Source organism: Pseudozyma flocculosa (genome assembly GCF_000417875.1).
Source record: "Pseudozyma flocculosa PF-1 unplaced genomic scaffold scaffold00024, whole genome shotgun sequence".
Lineage (NCBI taxonomy): Eukaryota > Fungi > Basidiomycota > Ustilaginomycetes > Ustilaginales > Ustilaginaceae > Pseudozyma > Pseudozyma flocculosa.
This window is the reverse complement of record NW_006920892.1, coordinates 147391-164871: the sequence shown is the minus strand read 5'-3', so window position 1 is coordinate 164871 and position 17481 is coordinate 147391. Positions and strand designations below refer to the sequence as shown.

The following is a 17481-nucleotide window of genomic DNA, read 5'->3' as shown; positions in this document are numbered from 1 at the left end:
GGCGGTGCGGAGCGGCAGTGGATGTGAATGGCAGCTGGGCTGTTTGATCTAAGTTACTGTGCTTGTTGCAGGTCCTCGCACCACGCGGTGCGATTGCTTCCATTGTGGGATTTGGCGCCCACGTCCGCTGCCAAAGGGGAGCGAGCGCTCGTCGGCCACTTCCATCTATTGCGCGGAGGCTGCGAGTGGCCGTGCTAGGGGCCGAGAGGCAACCACCTGACTGCCATCAAGATACTCGCGAGGACCGCTGCCATCAGAAACGTGTAGATAGAGAAGGCGGGGGGTATTGCACAGGCGCCCGCCATGGCAGCATCGAGACCGCAAAACGACGACTGGTCTTGTTGCTTGCGCTCCTCGCTTCCTCGCCCTGGCCTGCACCGCTGTCAGGAAGCGCGAGACAGGTCGGAGCTCGGCTTGGGTTGGATCTCGCTTGCACCATACCGGGCCAAGAGCGTATGCGATGGCGCCAACCTGCGAACGACCTCGAGCGGCCTTCGACTCGCGGTGTTGCCACCATCGGTCGACGGTCGGCTGCTGTCTTGTCACCCGTCTCTCGTCCTGCCTGCCTATGCCGGTATCTTGATGCCACTCAGACCTAGTGCGGGTTGAGGGCCAGAGCGGCTGCATGGGAACCCTCGGGCGTTTACTCCGGTCGCGATGGACTCGCTGCGGGCGCCTGACAGGGACGGGCGAGCGCAACTACTGTACTGACCTTTGCGCGTGGTGCGGCTCCATATGCATGCACGTCGGTCTACCCTCGCATCTAGCAATGGCAGAGGGCGAGGATCTGCTCGATGCGCGCATGAGGTGTGAGCTCGGGTCACGTCGGATCGCGGTAGCCTGTGAATCGGTATGGCGTCAGCCACAGACCATGCTGCTCGACGACCACCATGCGGCGAAACTGACTCGAGGTGGACGGAGGCGGCGGGTCTTGACGTCGAGCGACTGCTTGGACCACTGGGTTCCGCTCAGGCCCGTCGTGGGACACGAGAGGGAGAGGCAATGGACGCGTTGCGATGGGGAGATGCGAGGGTGCTGCCAGGCAGGCGCTCAGCCCGAAAGAAAGGGTGCAGCACGCGCTGCCGTGGCAATGATCGTGGCGACGCTCCCGGAACGCCGCGGTGTTGGTGCCAAAGCGAGATCTCGAATGTGATGGACCTCTGACTCGCCTCGATCTGTCTCAAGCCGTAGTAGTTTGTGGGGCCGAGGTGGGCAAAGCATGTGGCGAGCGGGACACGGCTGCTTTGGGCAGTAGTCAACTAGCCTGCGCCTTGGGCTTAAAGATCAGTTTACGACTCAGCAGACTGATTCTTATGATTCGGGACTCGGAAGGTCAAGGGCCGCCTGCTCTCGCTCAGGGGGGCCCTCTGTGTTGAGAGACCCTTTCCTTCCGCCCCTCGGTCTCGGGCTGCCCGCCGACCCCCCTGACTTGCTCTCACGGATCCCCAACCACGACCGCGACGGTCAGCTGAACCACGTTTGCAATCTCAGTCGATGCCGCCATGAGTAGTAGTGCTTCTGTGCCACCGCCTTCCACCGCTAGTCCAGTCGCCATGCCGCCTCGACCGTCGTCGCCCACGTCGGCTCCAAGGCCCCCCCGACAACCGCGGCCAGCATTTCTGCCTCTCTGTCCGCTTCAGCTCCATCGACCGCACCCTCCCACTCTATAGCTTCTACATCGCTGTAGAATCGCCCTTGGTCTGCGAGGGCTACGGCACAACGGCCCCCGTCGTCTATCTCGAGCGCCCCATCATGCCCTGGACCACTGCCCTCTACCTCCGCCTCGACTCTCTTGTCCAAGCAGCGCTCGCAACTTTTGGCATGCGCGCATCATCGTGCGACTGCTTCAACGATCTGCGCTCCACCAGGCAACATCACACCTGCCAGATCAAGCTCCCCGACGGCGTCAGCGTGCAGGCGGGCACCGACCGGGTCCAGGTGCCGGCCTCGCAGCTCTCCCTCCCGCTCCTCTACGCACCCAACAGCATCACTCTCGCCGTGTCTACGCCGCTTGCGGACCACCCTGTAGCTCTGCCAGCCCTCTCCGAGACTCCTTGCAACGTCAGCCGCAATCAGCAGCTGCGAGCGAGGATGCAGCGAACCTGCGTCGGCGTCGCGTCGTGTGCCGTCACCGGGGACCCAAGCCCGTATCAGCGCGACCTTCAGGCTGCCCATATCATACCACGGACGGTCGGCGACTCCCTGCAGCAGCTCATTGATCTCTGGGGAGGCGACGACCGTGGCTCCCGCATCTCGCGTCCCGATCCCGTCGCCGACCCGTCGGGCCAGGTGCTCAAATCCTTGCAGCAGGGCAGCACGCACGGACTTGCCCTCTTTGACCCCCAACTCTCCCCTCAGCAGCTTTCCCACGGCATCGACTCGATATCAAACGGTCTGTGGCTCATCCACTCGGCCCATCACAGGTGAGCTGCTTGTCCAAGGTCGTGACCAAGCTCCGCGATCCAAAACCCCGGCATCTCACAAGCCCAGGGACGTTGCTTGCCTCGCCGGCTTCCCTGCAGCTTCGCCGCTCATCGCTTTGTCGTATTGCACGGCCGTCTGCTGCCGCTCGACGAGCCCGTAAGCCGGGTGCTTGACCCAACAGCCTGGGTTCCAGCAGCTGCCGCAGACGGATCGCAACAAGCGCAGCACGATGCTCTCACAGAGCTCCTCACCGAGTACCGCGACTCGCGCCAGCCGCTGCGGTCGGACAGTGTCGAGGCGGACTTGGCACGCTTCTCAATCGTGCCGGGCAACACCAAGGCTCAGCTAGACCAGCTGTACCTACTGCACTTCAGGGTGAGTGGACATGTCGCTGCACTCGGTGCACGTAGCATCTTCCTGCAGAAGGGCTGACCTGCTCGCTTGCGCGGCCGCGACGACAGTCTGTCTACTGCATCTACCGGGTGTACCGGACCCACACGAGCCAAGCACTCATCAGGGAGCTCTTCGGACCGGGACCAGGACCGGGAGGCGATGATGGCTCCGCCAGCGGCCCCCCTGCGGCAAAGAGGCAGAAGACGGGCCAGGACCAATCTCAGGACCGGCCTCAGCAACGATCTGAGGGCCAGCCTCAGCATCCACCTCAGAGCCAGCCTCAGGATCCGCATCGGGACCAGGCTTCCGGGAGCGACGACGACGGCGGCGTCAGCTCTCGCGGCGGAATCAAGGTCGTTGAGCCGGTCCCCTCGACGGGCCCGAGAGGCAGTCAACACGGCAGCAGTGGAGGAGAAGAAGCGGCTGATGTCGAGATCGGCGACAGCGAGGATGGCGCAGCGCCGACAAGCAACGACGGGACCGGCAGAGAGCGACTGACCAAGGGCGAGGGCGATGGCGAGGGCGAGGGCAGAAGCGAGAGTGAGAGCGAGGGCGAGGGCGAGGGCGAGGGCGAGGGCGAGGGCGAGGGCGAGGGCGAGGGCGAGGGCGAGGGCGAGGGCGAGGGCGAGGGCGAGGGCGAGGGCGAGGGCGAGGGCGAGGGCGAGGGCGACGACAACGAGGTCGGCACAGACGGGACCGAGGAAGCGGACGGATGGGCGGACGAGGCAGACGTTGGCCGGGACTTCCTCGACTTTGTCCGGACCGCCCTGACTGCCAGGGCCATGCTGAGGGTCGGATGACGAGGCACAGGCGGGGCATCGTGACGAGGAATGTCGTCGTCAGCGGTGGCATCGAATGCATTTGACTGTTGCTTTGGAGGTTTCGAGGACTGTTGCACAGCCAAAGCCAGCCAAAGAGCGAGGGAGAAGGGAGGCAGCGCGAGGCAGCGTGAGGTGGCAAAGTCGGGCGGAGGCGGACTGCCACGTTGCCCCGCCTCGCGCCTCGCGCCTTGGCCCACCGACCGGCTCACTCGCGCGCAGGGCGTGGGGCAAGCAGGCCCCCCCGGCCTCGACTGCTTTTTGTCCTTCTCCTCTTGCCACCGCGACGACGATCCAGCACGCAGGCACGGCGGCTCCTTTCGATGCCGCCACCGTCACCGCCACAGCCACGGCCACATTACGCTCCCCTAGCAGCCGACATCCAGGTCTCACCCACCCGCGGCGTCAACTCGACCCTCGCATACACCCTTCCATCCTCCTGTGCACCATGGCCTCTCGACCCGGCCTTTGCGCCAGGCGAGCAGCGGCAGGGGAGCGCACGCACCTCGTCCTCTCACTCTCCCTCGCCCGCGTCGTCGTCGTCCTGCTCCTCGTCGCCGCATTCACCCTCGACCCGCACGCAGCCATGGCCTACCGCTCCTCGCCCCACTACGGCGCCAACCGCCGCGTACCGATGGAGTCGCTCCGCACCCTCACCTTTTACGACGGCGCAAAGACGGCCTACCGACGCACCGAACCCCTGCCCCAGCTCAACTGCGTCGGCTCGCCCTGCCGCCGTTTCCGCCCCGACGTGGTCCAGTGCACCGCCATGGGAGGCGGGCAGTGGAAGGTGAGCCACCCAACGACCGCTTCTGGTCCTTGTGTGCGCGTGCACGTGCTGATCCACCTCGTTTCGATGCACCCACCCTCTCTCTTCGCTACCGCGCCGCACAGTGCCAGGCTGACCTTCCGCCATCGATCCGCATGGGCCGCGTCGAGGTCAGCTGCGAGGGTTACGACGCTCCCGCCGACCCTTTTGTCCTCAAAGGTGCGTGCCAGGGCGCACGCAGCTCGCTTCGGCCCGAGACCCCACACCGCTGACGGCTCGCTTCGTCTGGATGCCCGCTCTCTTTCGCCCTGCTCAGACTCGTGCGCCTTGACCTACCACCTCCTCCCCGCCTATGGCCCGGATGAATCGTCGCGCTCCCAGTACCCGGGTCAGACCTGTAAGTGCCCGCAGTGCGCGCCGTCATGCTTGAACCGACACCCTGACTCCGGTATCGCTCGTTCTCTCGTCCTCGGCGCCTCCAGTTCGCACCGAGGAGTTCATCGGCCACATCTTCTGGCTGGCGTTCCTCGGCATCCTCTTCTACATCCTCTACGGCTTCCTGCGATCCGTCATGGGGTCGGGCGCTCAGCGCGGCGTCGGAGGCGTGGGTGGCGGAGGACCGGGTGGTGGGGGCGGAGGCGGTGGTGGAGGCGGCGGCTGGTTCCCCGGCGGTGGATGGGGTGGAGGCAATGGAGCGCCGCCGCCACCTCCCCCCTACAGCAAGCACGACGGTCCCTCGACGCACGCAGCACCCGGCGCCAACGCCGAGGCGGGATGGAGGCCTGGCTTCTGGACGGGACTGGGTCTGGGCGGTCTGGCGGCGGGCTTGGCGGCCAACCGCCGTGGTAACCAGCGATCGCCGATGGACGAGATGCGATACCGCAGGGGAACGGGTGCGGGCGGAGGCGGACTGTTTGGGTCGCCGAGCGCCAGGTCGTATTGGGAGAGGGACGACGACGACGACGGCAGCTGGGCCAGGAACCGCGGCATCGGCGGCTCGTCGTCGTCGTCGTCTGGTGGCTCGCTGAGGACGAGCACGGGCTTTGGCGGTACCAACAACCGTTGAAGCGGCCACGCGCGGCATCCGTCACACTCTGTCTGGCACTCTCCAAGGACGCGGCTAGACGAGCTGGCTTGACATTTCACATGGCATGCTGATCAGCACTATCGACGAGGCCGCGTGTGTGGACGTGGGGGGCAGAAGAGGGGGCCCCTCTCGTGCACCGGCGTGCTTGAGTGCTTGGCGCGGTCAGAGCTTTTCGAGCCTCTCCTTGAGCCTGTCAAAGACCTTCTGGAGCTCCTCCTTGGGGGGCGACGTGGTGGGCCATCCGACGCCGAGGCCCTGCTTTTCGTCTGGCTTGGGGATGACGTGGACTGTCAGGCAGTGGCACGCAGAGGGCGGGGAGAAGGGCGTGGTTTGGGTCAGGGAGAGTCTCATGACAAGGCAGAGCGGGACAAGGGGGGGGGGGGGGGGGGGGGCAGCAGCGCACAGCAGCGCAACACGCACAGTGGACATGATCGACGACCTGGTGGGCGATCCTTCCGTTGTTCTGGAGGATGTTGTAGTCCTGGGCGCCGGATGCGATGGCAATCTTTTTGGCGACGGGGAGGAGTTCCCTGAGGTCGTCGTCGGGGATGTCGTGTAGCTTTGCGCCGTGGTGCTTTGGGATGACGAGGGCGTGTCCCTCTGCGAGCGGGCCGATGTCGAGGAAGGCGTACGTCTTGGGCGTATCGACGAGCTTCATCGAGGGGATCTGGCCCGCGATAATCTTGCAGAAGATGCAGTTGGCGTCGGTGGCCATCTTGGAGAGGAGCGAGAGTGTGGACCGTATCGTGGGCTGGTGCGCGGGGGGTGGGTGTGGATGTGGTGGCAGAGAGGGAGGATGGGTGTGAGGACGTGCGGGCGTGGTGGCGTCGATGGTGGTGGTGGTGGTGGTGGTGGTGGTGGTGGTGGTGGTGGTGGTGGTGAGAGGCAGAGGAGAGTGACGTCGATGGCCTGTGGAGGCGAGGCGAGGCGAGGCGAGGCGATGGTGCGTCGCACGGGCCAGCTTCGACTGGGCGGGCACACGACATCGAGGCCAGCCAGCCTGCCCTCTGGCCTCTCTACTCGGCCGGTCAAAACAGAGGCAAAGGGAGGGAGGGCGCCCAGCCTCGGCCCCGCCACCTTTACCCCGGCCGGCTTCCCCGCATTTTTTGGCTTTCCGCTGTCAGTGCAGTTGCGTCGGCCAAAGGTGCCGTTGAGGAGGGGTCCCACCGGTAATTGCGGATGCCGAGGGGACCGACAGCCGGCGGCGGGGCAGGGGGCAACCGCCTCTGGTTGCGTCGTACAGCCTCTGCCCAATCTTCCTCGCTCGCCAGCTCTTCTCACTGTCCCGACCTCACTCCCTCCTCGTCCAGTCCTTACCCTCTCCTCGCCACCATCACTACCAACCCCGGGCCATCCTCGGCGTCCCCCCCTCCCCTCGCTCACCATGCCCTCGGCCGACACCACCGCGGGGCAACCGCTGCGCATCCTCATCGCCAACCGCTCCGAAATCGCCCTACGCCTGCAGCGCACCTACTCGCTCCTCGACGCACCACGCATCCACACCGTCGCCATCCACACGCAGCAGGAGCGCAACGCGCTCCACGTCGCAAACGCCAACATCGCCGTACAGCTGCCCGCCAACGGCCCGCGCGCCTACCTCGACGCGCACGCCATCGTCGACATCGCAAAACGCCACAACTGCTTCGCCGTGGCGCCCGGATACGGTTTCCTCTCCGAAGACCCGCAATTTGCCCGCCTGCTCGAGGACGCCGGCATCGTCTTTCTCGGCCCCACCTCGGACCAGCTGCGCCAGCTCGGCGATAAGGTGCAGGCGCGCGCGCTCGCCGATAGCCTGCGCGTACCCGTCCTCGAGGCCAGCAAGGGCGGCGGCTCGGCACACGGCGGCGCTTCGTCGCTCGACGAGATCCAGCACTTTGCACGCTCCCTCGGCGCCGGCTCCAAGGTCATCCTCAAGGCCGCAGCAGGCGGAGGTGGACGCGGCATCCGCATCGTCGACGTTACCCAAGACGATGCGGGCACGCGCGCCGATGTCGAGTCAAACTACCGCGCGTGCCAGCGAGAGGCGCAGCTATCCTTCGGCGACGACCGCATCTACGCCGAGCGCTTCCTCGCGTCGGCCAAGCACATCGAGGTCCAGGTCGTCGGAGACGGTGCCGGCGGCGCCATGCACCTGTGGGAGCGCGAGTGCAGCCTGCAGCGACGCAACCAGAAGCTCGTCGAGATCGCGCCCAGCCCCTCGATCTCGGACGCGCTGCGCCACGACCTCATCCGATCGGCCCTCGACATGGCCCGCGCCATCCGGTACCGCAGCCTGGCCACGTTCGAGTTCCTCGTCGCGCCCGACGGCCGCTTCTTTTTCATGGAGGCCAACCCGCGCATCCAGGTCGAGCACACCATCACCGAGCAGATCACGGGCGTCGACCTCGTCGCGCTCCAGCTCCAGGTCGGCCTCGGAAAGACGGTCGAGCAGCTCGGCCTACCACCCTCGCCGCCGCGGCCGCGCACCACGTCGATCCAGCTGCGCATCAATGCCGAATCCCTCCAGCCGGACGGCACCGCCCAACCAGAGGCGGGACAGCTGACGGCGTTCCAGGTCCCCACGGGCCCAAACGTGCGCATCGACACGGCCGCCCACGCCCCCTCGCCGCAGCTCAGCACGTACAGCGTCAGCCCGCTCTTTGACAGCCTCCTCGCCAAGGTCATCGTCACGGCGCCCGACTACCCCTCGGCCCTGCGCCTGGCACAGAGGGCGCTGCACGAGACCGACATCCGGGGCTGCAAGACGAACCGCAACTTCCTCCGCGCGCTCCTCGAGCATCCCGCCGTCCAGACGTCGACGGCCACCACGGCCACGGTTCAGCACGAGATCGACGCCCTGTACCGCGCCACCCTGCGCTTCCAGGACCACGACGACCAGGCCGCCGCACGCACCGGCAGCGGCGGCGACGGCTCCGCTGATGCCGCTGCATCGAGCGGGAGCGGTAGCGCCGGGGCGGCACCCGAGGAGGCGCCAGAGGGAACAGAGGCCGTGACGGCGCACATCACTGGCGTCGTGCTCGAGCTCAAGGTGGCCGCAGGCGACGCGGTGCAGGCCGGCGCCGAGCTGGCCGTCGTCGAGGCCATGAAGATGGAGCACGTCATCCGCGCGCCGCGCCCGGGCCGGGTGCACAGCACGCTCGTCGCGACCGGAGGCGCCGTCTCTGCGGGCCGGGCGCTCATCTTTCTCGAGCCGGATTCCTCCTCCCATGGATCCTCGTCGTCGTCGTCCGCCGAGGCCGACGCAGCGGCTCTGGCGGCAGCGGCTGCGGCGGGTACGGCCGAGCTGACCGAGGAGCAGGTCAGGGAGCTGCGTCCGGAGCTGCAGGACCTCGAGCGGCAGCGCAGCTACAATACGGACGCGTTCCGCGCCGAGGCGGTGCGCAAGCGGCACGCGCGGGGCTACCTGACGCCGCGCGAGGTGCTGGCGCGCCTATTCGACGCCGGATCGCTGCAAGAGTACGGCGAGCTGGTGATTGCGGCGCAGACGCGGCGGCTACCCCTGCAGCAGCTCATGGAACGCACCCAGGGCGACGGCATCATTACGGGATGGGCGGCGTACCGCTCGCACCCGGTCGCGCTGGCGGCGGCCGACTACCTCGTCCTCGCCGGGACACAGGGCTACTTCCACCACCTCAAGCTCGACCGCCTGTTTCAGAGCGTCCTCGACCTGCCCCACCCGCTCGTCTTTTTCGCAGAGGGCGGCGGCGGCAGGCCCGGCGATACCGATGTGCCCGTCGTCGCCGGCCTCAATACGCCGTCATTTGCCCTCCTCGGCCAGATACGCGCGCGCGGCATCCCCTCGATCGGCGTCGCAAATGGCTACGTCTTTGCCGGCAACGCGGCGCTGCTCGGCGTGTGCGACATTGTCGTCGCGACGCGCGGCGGCGACCCCGAGGTCGCTGCAGCCGCTGCGGCCGATGGTGATGGCTCGAGCTCGAGCAAGCCGAAGACGACGGCGACGACGACGACGGCCATCCAGCTGGGGCAGACGAGCATCGGCATGGGCGGGTCTGCCATGATCGAAGGTGGCGGTCTGGGCGTGTACGCGTCCGAGGAGATTGGGCCGCCATCGATGCACCACTCCAACGGCGGCATCGACATCCTCGTCGACACGGAGCGCGACGCCGTGCACGTCGTGCGCCAGCTGCTCGGCTTCCTCGTATCGCCCACGCTGCCGCGCGACGAGTGGGCCTACACGTCCGACGTGCGGCGGCTTCGCTTCGCCGTTCCGCCGCTGTCGCAGCGCAAACGGAGCTACGACATCTACCCGCTCCTCGATACGCTTTTGGACGATGGTAGCTTCATCGAGCTGGGGAGCGGGTGGGGTACCTCGCTCATCACGGGTCTGGGCAGGTTGGAGGGTAGGGTGGTGGGCGTGCTGGCTTCGCGCTCCAATACGCAGCTCTCGGGCGCCATCGACGACCGCTCGGCGCTCAAGGCGACGCGTTTCCTCGGCCTCGTCTCGCGCCTCGCCCTCGCACACGTCATCAGCCTGGTCGATACGCCCGGGTTCATGGTGGGACCGGCGTTTGAGCGGAGCAGCACCGCGGGCGGATCCTTCCGCATCTTTGGCGATCTCTTTTCGGCCTTCTCCGACTTCGCCCGCGGTGGCGGCCAAGTCGTTTCCGTGGCCATCCGAAACGCGTATGGGCTGGGCGCGCAGGCCCTCATGGGCGGAAGCACGCTGTGCAACATGGGCAGCGTCGCCTGGCCCACTGCCTCGTTTGGCGCCATGGGTCTAGAGGGCGCCGTTCGCCTCGGACGCAAAAAGGAGCTAGAGGCCATCCCAGACGGCCACGAGAGGTCGAGACGCGAAAAGGCGTGGATCGACCAACTCTACCAGCGCGGCAGAGGCGAGGGCATGGCTAGGGCCGCAGAGATCGATGCCGTCATCGATCCGGCAGACACGCGCCGCTGGATCGCCGCCTGCCTCGATCGCGCCGGGACGAGGACGCCAACGTACGTGTCGCTGCTCGACGCGGCGCGTGGCGGCGGTGGCGCGGGAGCCAAGAGTCGCATCTAGATTGCGCCGCCGTCGCTCCTGACGGCGGCGACGACGTAATGTTGACAGGTGTTGATAGATACGATGCTGCCCCCCTCGTGGCCCTGCCTTCCGACGATCGCTGCGCCGCGAGCGTCGTTCAGGCGGCGGCGGCGGCGGCGGCGGAGACCGACTCGAGCAGACGCCAGTTGCGCTGCTCCCACGGCGCGCTCAGAACGGCGAGCGAAGCGTACTCGCGCGCGCTCCTCGGCAATGCCATCGTCGCTCCTGCCTGCGTGCCACCCCCACCACCACCACCACCACCACCCTCCTCTTGTCTCGCTCCTTCTCCCTCCGTCTCTGCCTCCCCCTCTCCTTCTCCCCCTTCAGCACTGGGGGGCGGGCCACCGTGGACAACGGCCGCAGCCGTCGCAAACACGCTTGCTCTCCACTTCTGTTCCGTTCCCCTCGCCTCGGTCGGGTTGAGGTCGCGCCTCAGCTCGTCGAGGCAGCGGCGCGCCGTCTCGTGTGCCTCTGCCCTCCTCCTGCCGTCGCCGTCGCCATCGCTACCGCCGCCACCGAGTCGGAGCAGAGTCTCGACGAGCTCGAGCTTGGCTTCGACGCCGTGCTCCCTCCGCAGCACCTCGAGCGCGTCTTCCTCCCTCCCGCCCTGCATCGCGTCGAACCAACGCAGGCGCGGAACGGCGCGATCCGCGTCCGCCTGGACGATGGCTTCGCCCGTCAGCTCCGACATGGCGGCTGACGCCAGGTCCTCGTCCGACTCGACGAGGCCGAGTGCGGCCAGCGTCGTGATCAGGCCCAGCGACGACGGATGGTCGCTCACCGCCTCGAGCAGTCGCGTTCGGGCCGTGTCGATCGACGAGGTCGAGAAGAGCAGTCGAGAAAGGTGGGTCAGCACCGATGTGCTGCACTCCTCCTCTACCGCCGCCGACAGGCCCAGGGACGGGAGCGAGGCGAGGAGCTCCTCGAGCTTGGCGATCGCCTCGTCCGCCTCGCCGCCATGGAAGAGCGAGAGCGCCAGCCCGAGGGTGGCGTTCACCCTCGTCCGCTTGAGGTCCATTGCGAACTCGCCGTCCTCGCCGTCCTCCTGCTCTTCGCCCTCGTCGTCGACGTCGAGAAGGCCCAACGCACCCTCGTACGCCTCCCTGGCGCCGTCGCAGTCCCGGACCGCAAGGCGGATGCGACCCAGGTTGACCTGCGCCACGGCATACCGGCGAGCGGTGTCGACGTCTTCGTTCCGCTCGTACTCTTCCTCGAGCAGCGCCGCCGCGCGCCGGATGCGGTCGATGGCGATGTCCATCTGGCCCAGCCGCTCGCAGAACAGGGCCGAGAGGTGCAGCGCGTCGGTCGACGTCGGGTTGTGCGACAGGAACGTCGAGAGTGCGCGCGACGGCGCGTGCAGCTCCGTATCGCCCGAGCGCGACGACGGCGACGAGGAAAAGACGCTCTGCCCAAAGCCGTAGTCGGCTTCCAGCACCGCGCCCTGGCTCAGCTTGACGGCGTGGTCGAATAGCACACGCGTGGCGCGCGCATCGCCGTGGTGCTGCGCCACGAGCGCCTGGCCCACCCACGCCTCGGCCGCATCCGGATCGGCCGTCTGGGCCTTGATAAAGGCCTCGTTGGCCAGCGCCACGTCGCCATGATGCATGTAGAGGAAGCCGAGGTCCGTCCAGGGGATCGCCGAGCGCGGCGCCGACTCGATGGCGCGGATGTAGGCGTGCTGCGACACCTTGAGCGACTTGGCAAAGGTGAGGTTGCCCAGCACCAGCCAGAACGACTCGTTGCCCGGCTCGCAGCGCAGCGCCTCCTTGATCGAGCCGATCGCCTGGCGCGTGAGGTTGGCGGCGCGCGCCGCGTCGACGTCGGCCAGGGAGCGCGCCAGGCGGTAGAGCGAGACCGAGAGGTCGCACCACGCGCTGCCGGCCGCGATGCTGTCCGCTGCGTTGATCACCACGCGCAGCTTGTAGAGGTACACAGAGACGCCCAGGAAGACGTCGCTGTGCGAAACGCTCGACCCCGCCGCCGAAGCCGCTCCGGTGTCGTCGCGGGCGGCCTCGGACAGGAGGGAGGCAAGGCCGTCGTCGACCGTCTGTCGCGTGACGGCTTGGATCGAGGGAAGCTTGGCATCCGTCTCCATCTTGGTCGCCAGGTCCAGCAGCGCCTCGAGCCTGCCGCTCTCGCCGTCGCCGTCGCCGTCGCCGTCGAGCAAGAGCAGCTGCACATCATCTACCCGGCCGAACCGGCTGAGATGGAACACGGCGTCGGCGACAACCTTCCACGCCGAGCGCAGGTGCTGATCCTCGCCGAGCAGCACCCTGCCGGCCTCGCGAATGGCGCGGCGGGCCGACACCTCGGAGCGCTCGACGTAGCCCGCGTGGTATTCGCTGCGCGCCGACATGAGGAGCGTGTCGGCGAGCGCGATGCGGACGCCGAGCTCGGCCGCATGATCGCGCAGGATGGCCGCAAAGATGTCGATGGCAAGCTCAAAGTTGCCCAGCTGGCGCTGCACGTCGCCGATGCAGTAGCGAGCCTGCCAGCCGTCGTCGACCGGCGCGTCGCCCCCCTGCGCACGTCGGTTCTGCTCGTCGATGAGCTCGAGGCACTTGTCAAAGCACTTGAGCGCCGCGACGTGCCGTCCGGCCGCCGCGTACGCCTCTCCCAGCCTCTGCCAGATGGGCGACGCCTCTGGCTGCGATCGGAGCGCAATCTGGAAGGCGAGGATGGCCTTGTCGTACGCCTTGCGCGACACCTCGACGCTGCCGATAGCCTGCCACGCCCACGAGTTCTGGCTGAGGTGGCGCCGCGAGGCCGCAATCGACGCCGAGCTCGACGCAGAACCGCTGCCGGCATCGAGCGCCTCGCCGCCGCCTTCGCCCTCGATGGTGCGGCGCGCGACGACCTCGACCAGATCCCACTCGCGCTCGTCGGCGAAACCCTCGGCCAGACGCCGCGCCGCCTCGTTCTCGCGCGCGTCGAGCTCAAACGCCTTCTGGAAGCACTTGGACGCGCGCACTGCGTCGGGCGGCGAGGCGATCGTCTCGTAGTAGAGCCCGAGCGAGGTGTAGGCGGGCGCAAACGCCGGGTTGCGCTTGAGCGCCGTGATGAAGCACGTGAAGGCGTTGGCGGGGTCGGTGCGGTGCTCGCCGCCCATGTCCCAGTGGCAGCGGCCGAGGCGCCACCAGATCTTTGCGCGCTCCTCGCTGCCGACGCCCTCAAAGGCGACGGGATCGACCTGTTCGAGGATCTGCTCCATCTCGACCTTGGCCTCTTCGAGTCGGCCAAGGTGGACGTCGCACCACGCCGTCTCGATCCACGCCTCGAGGCCCGGGTCGCGGGAGATGGACAGGCGTCGCTCGTTTTGCGTCCGTGTCGAGGAGTCGAGGCCGGATGCCAGCTGGCGGACGGTCTCCAGGTGAGCCCTGGCCTCTTGCCAGCGCGAGGCCGCCTGGTCGATGTAGGCGCGGGCGAGGAGCGCATCGAGATCAGAGGGTTCGTTTGCGAGGATGGAGTCGGCCAGGCGGATCGCCTTGGCGTGGTTCTGCGGAGGATGGAGGTGGGTGAGGGCGGTGAGTAGAACGCTGGAGATGCCAAACTTTGCGCCCGTCAATGTGACGCCGGCGTCGGATTCGATGCGACGCGCGAGGCCGAGGGCACCGGTGGCCACCTCGGAGGCCGACGCGTGGTCGCGGTCAAGGAGGTAGAGGACGGCGGCGATGCGCGATGCCAGCAACGAGCTCGGCGAGTCTTCGAGCCCCTCGATGGCGAGGCCGAGGAGATCCGCGTCGCGGGAGCGGTCGACTTCGACGTCGTGGCGCTTCTCGAGCTCGTCGCGCTCTACGAGGAACTGCTCGTCCTGCAGCAGGAGGAGCAGGACCTGGAACGACTTGGACCTGCCGGAGCGCGGGAAGAGGGTGATAAACTTGCGCAGGCGCTCGAGGGGCAGGTCGACGAGGGAGCCGGTGTCGGACCACTCGAGGACGATTTCCCAGGCGAGCTCGTCGTCGAGGCCGATGATGACGATGCCCTCGGCCATGCGGACGACGGCGTCGCGGAGGGCATGCTTCTTTTCGCGTAGCTCCAGGTCACGCTGCTGCTGCTCTGCGACCTTTTCGGCGTTGACGGCGGCGGTGCCGGACGGGCCGGCCAGCCTTGTGGCAGCCGACGAGGGGTAGGCGCGGAGGAGCTGCAGGTGGCGGCGGAGCAGCTTGGACTCGGTTTCCCTGCGGAGGTCGTCGGGAGCGTTTGGGTGCGAGAGGACCTGTTCGTAGAGCGAGGGCAGCTTCGAGTCGGCGCAGACGTCGACGATGACCTGGTTGCGCAGCGCCTCTTTGCCGAGCCTGGCGCCCTCGATGCGCATGCGCCGCTTTTCCGTCTCTTTTTCGACAGTGTCGGCCTCGAGCTTCTCTATGAGGTGTACGATTTCGACGAGGATGTCGAGGCTGTTTACGTGTACGGCCATCTGGGTGTCAAAGGTGGTGGTGCTCTCCGGCTGGGTCTGGTCTGGCGGGTCGAGCGAGGAGAGGGTGGGGTAGTATTGCGAGTCGGGGAGGACGAGCTGGAGAGCATCTGCGAGGGATTTCCTGCCGCCTTCCTCTCTCTCGAGGCGGACGAGGCGCTGCCATGCCTCTGCGCATCTTGTTGGGTCGTTTGCGCGATCGTGGAGCTGGATGAGTTTGACGAGGACGTGGCGGAGCTGGTCCCATTTGCGGGTGTGGTTGTAGAAGCGTTCGAGGCCCTGCCATGCTAGCGGCTGGTCTGGATGATCCGACGTTGCCCTGTTGTACGCGGTCTCGGACTGGGTGTACTGTTCGAGGTTGAGGGAAGCGAGTCCGAGGAAGACGTTTGCGTTGTAGTTGTTGGGTTCGTGCTCGAGGACGTGGTTTGCGGCTTGCAGTGCGGCCTGCCAGTCCTTTTGTGCGATGGCGTCGCGGGACTGTTTGAGCTTCTGCTTTGTGTAGGCCGTCGACATGGCGTGCGGCGGCGAGGCGCGAGGCGCGAGGGAGAGGGAGGGGGAGGGGGAGAGGGAAAAGGGATGATGGTGGGAGGAAGCAAAGACACACAGAGACGTGGGGCCAAAGTGGAGAAGCGCGTGGCGGCCCTCTGTGCCCGCATGCACGCCCCGATCACTCGGCTGCACGCTTATCTTTGGCCGCTGACCCCTTTGCCCCCGCCTTCCTCGCTCTGCCACCACCACCACCACCACCACCACCACCACCAACCCAACACCCACCACCCGCAGCCTCGCCTCGTATCGCCACCAACATGGCATCCCGCAACCCAGCACCACAGTGCCCAATGGCAACCAACGCAGCCTCATCGTCGTCGTCGACATCGCCACCCCAGGCCGAAAAGTACCCCAAAATCTGCCCCGGCGGCGGCCTCCTCATTGCCTGGCAGCTCAAGGCCAAAAAGGTCCTCATCGTCGGCGGCGGACCCGTAGCAGCAGGTGGGTGGCCAAGCTGATCCCCCTATCCTCGCGCGTGCTCCTGTCGCATGGGAGCCCACGGACTGACCCCGCCAACCCCCCGCCCTCTGCTACGTTAGGCCGGCTGGTCAATGTCAAGGACGCCGATGCCCACCTCACCGTCCTCTGCCCGCGCTCGGGCCTTTGCCCAGAGATGGCGTACCGCATCGACGTGGAAAACGTCGTCGACGTCTACCTCGACCGCGCCTACACCGACGACTCGATCCTCGACGGCTTCGACATGGTCCTCACCGCCATCGACGACCTCGAGCTCTCCAAGTCAATCTGCTACGCCTGCCGCGCCCGCCGCATCCCCGTCAACGTCGCAGACGTGCCGCCGGAGTGCGACTTCTACTTTGGCTCCCTCATCCGCAACGGTCCGCTCCAGGTCATGGTCTCGACGGGAGGGCAGGGTCCCAAGATTGCCTCGCAGACGCGCCAGAAGATCCAGGCCGCCATCCCGTCCAACGTCGGCCAGGCCATTGTCAACGTGGGCAAGCTCCGCAGCATGCTTCGGAAAAAGGTGCCGCAGACCGACATGGGCGCGCGCAGGATGCGCTGGATGATTGAGGTGTGCGACAAGTGGAACCTCGACGAGATCTGCACAATGACCGAAGGCGACATGCACAAGATCCTCGAGGGGTGGGACCAGGGCCGCGTCCTGGGATACCAGGAGGTCAAGGGCGGCTGGTCGTTCCTCCCCAGCGACGTGCGCATCAAAAAGGCCCTCTTTGGCTCCTGCCCCGTCGTCGGCTACCCGAGCCCCTATGTCACCACCATGGCAGGCTTCCTCGCGGGCGCCGCCGTCACGGCCGCCATCGGATTGGCTCGCTCGGCGACCAGGTAGGTCCCGCTCGCGCACAGGCAGGGCTGGCAGGCAGGCAGGCAAGGGTATCGTTCGGGAGTGCAAGGGTTGGTAACCAACGGGCAGTGCAGATCAGATCAGAGCAAGTGTTGTACATCATCATCGTCGTCGTCGTCGTCGTCGAGCGAGACCAGGCAAAACGGGAATGCTGGACCAGCAGACCGGCGTGGCAAAGGCAGGAGGTTGGGCGCATCGATCCTCGCTCTCTTCTTCCGGCTCAAAAGATAAAGGTGATGGCCATGCCGCTCTCCTCGACGAAATCCCTCCAGTCGCACGTGTGGCCCGTCTCGTCGGCCTGGCGCCAGAGGCTGCGGATGACGTCGATGTTGTCCAGGTTGGCCTTTTCCATGCCGAGGCCCTCGAGCTTCTGCAGGCAAAACTTGCGCTGCTCGCGCGTCACGGCCACCGAGCTCGCCAGGAACCACACCATGCACATCTCCCAGCTCGCCATCTCCATCCAAAAGTCCTGCCGCGACCCGTCATCGCGGTCGGCGAACCCGACCACCGTTCCACCGCCCCTCCCACCGCCGCCGCCGCCGGATCGGCCGCCGCCGCCATTGTTGTTGTTGCCGCCGCCGCCCGTCCGTCGCGTCGTTCGTCTTGCGCCGCCGTCCGTTCGGTACGACGACTCGCGACAGACACTCCGTAACGTAACTTAC

The 17481-nt window shown here is 67.0% G+C and overlaps 7 protein-coding genes across 7 annotated transcripts in view; 4 read left to right on the top strand and 3 right to left on the bottom strand.

The window, feature by feature from the left end:
- Window positions 1-1752: 1752 nt before the first annotated feature.
- PFL1_06163 (uncharacterized protein) lies at window positions 1753-3617 on the top strand (the record flags this gene model as incomplete). Its single annotated transcript, XM_007883702.1, has 3 exons — window positions 1753-2423; window positions 2523-2799; window positions 2886-3617. The coding sequence occupies 3 exons, from the start codon at window positions 1753-1755 to the stop codon at window positions 3615-3617; spliced, it is 1680 nt and encodes a 559-aa protein (XP_007881893.1).
- Window positions 3618-4221: 604 nt separating this feature from the next.
- PFL1_06162 (uncharacterized protein) lies at window positions 4222-5470 on the top strand (the record flags this gene model as incomplete). The annotated part of the gene is made up of 4 exons (XM_007883701.1): window positions 4222-4425; window positions 4530-4623; window positions 4721-4801; window positions 4887-5470. 4 exons carry the CDS (start codon window positions 4222-4224, stop codon window positions 5468-5470), a joined length of 963 nt encoding a protein of 320 aa, XP_007881892.1.
- Window positions 5471-5653: 183 nt separating this feature from the next.
- On the bottom strand, window positions 5654-6206 carry PFL1_06161 (uncharacterized protein; the record flags this gene model as incomplete). Its single annotated transcript, XM_007883700.1, has 2 exons — window positions 5654-5778; window positions 5912-6206. 2 exons carry the CDS (start codon window positions 6204-6206, stop codon window positions 5654-5656), a joined length of 420 nt encoding a protein of 139 aa, XP_007881891.1.
- Window positions 6207-6875: 669 nt separating this feature from the next.
- Window positions 6876-10514, top strand: PFL1_06160 (uncharacterized protein; the record flags this gene model as incomplete). The annotated part of the gene is made up of 1 exon (XM_007883699.1): window positions 6876-10514. The coding sequence occupies one exon, from the start codon at window positions 6876-6878 to the stop codon at window positions 10512-10514; it is 3639 nt and encodes a 1212-aa protein (XP_007881890.1).
- A 118-nt stretch (window positions 10515-10632) lies between these two features.
- PFL1_06159 (uncharacterized protein) lies at window positions 10633-15462 on the bottom strand (the record flags this gene model as incomplete). The annotated part of the gene is made up of 1 exon (XM_007883698.1): window positions 10633-15462. One exon carries the CDS (start codon window positions 15460-15462, stop codon window positions 10633-10635), a length of 4830 nt encoding a protein of 1609 aa, XP_007881889.1.
- Window positions 15463-15755: 293 nt separating this feature from the next.
- On the top strand, window positions 15756-16804 carry PFL1_06158 (uncharacterized protein; the record flags this gene model as incomplete). The annotated part of the gene is made up of 2 exons (XM_007883697.1): window positions 15756-15939; window positions 16038-16804. The coding sequence occupies 2 exons, from the start codon at window positions 15756-15758 to the stop codon at window positions 16802-16804; spliced, it is 951 nt and encodes a 316-aa protein (XP_007881888.1).
- A 235-nt stretch (window positions 16805-17039) lies between these two features.
- The window catches only part of PFL1_06157 (uncharacterized protein), a gene marked incomplete at both ends in the record, with an annotated part of 3464 nt that continues 3022 nt past the window's right edge, over window positions 17040-17481 (bottom strand). Inside the window, one exon of the mRNA XM_007883696.1 lies at window positions 17040-17421. Within this exon, the coding sequence (XP_007881887.1) occupies window positions 17040-17421 (382 nt within the window). The remainder of the gene's footprint in view (window positions 17422-17481) is intronic.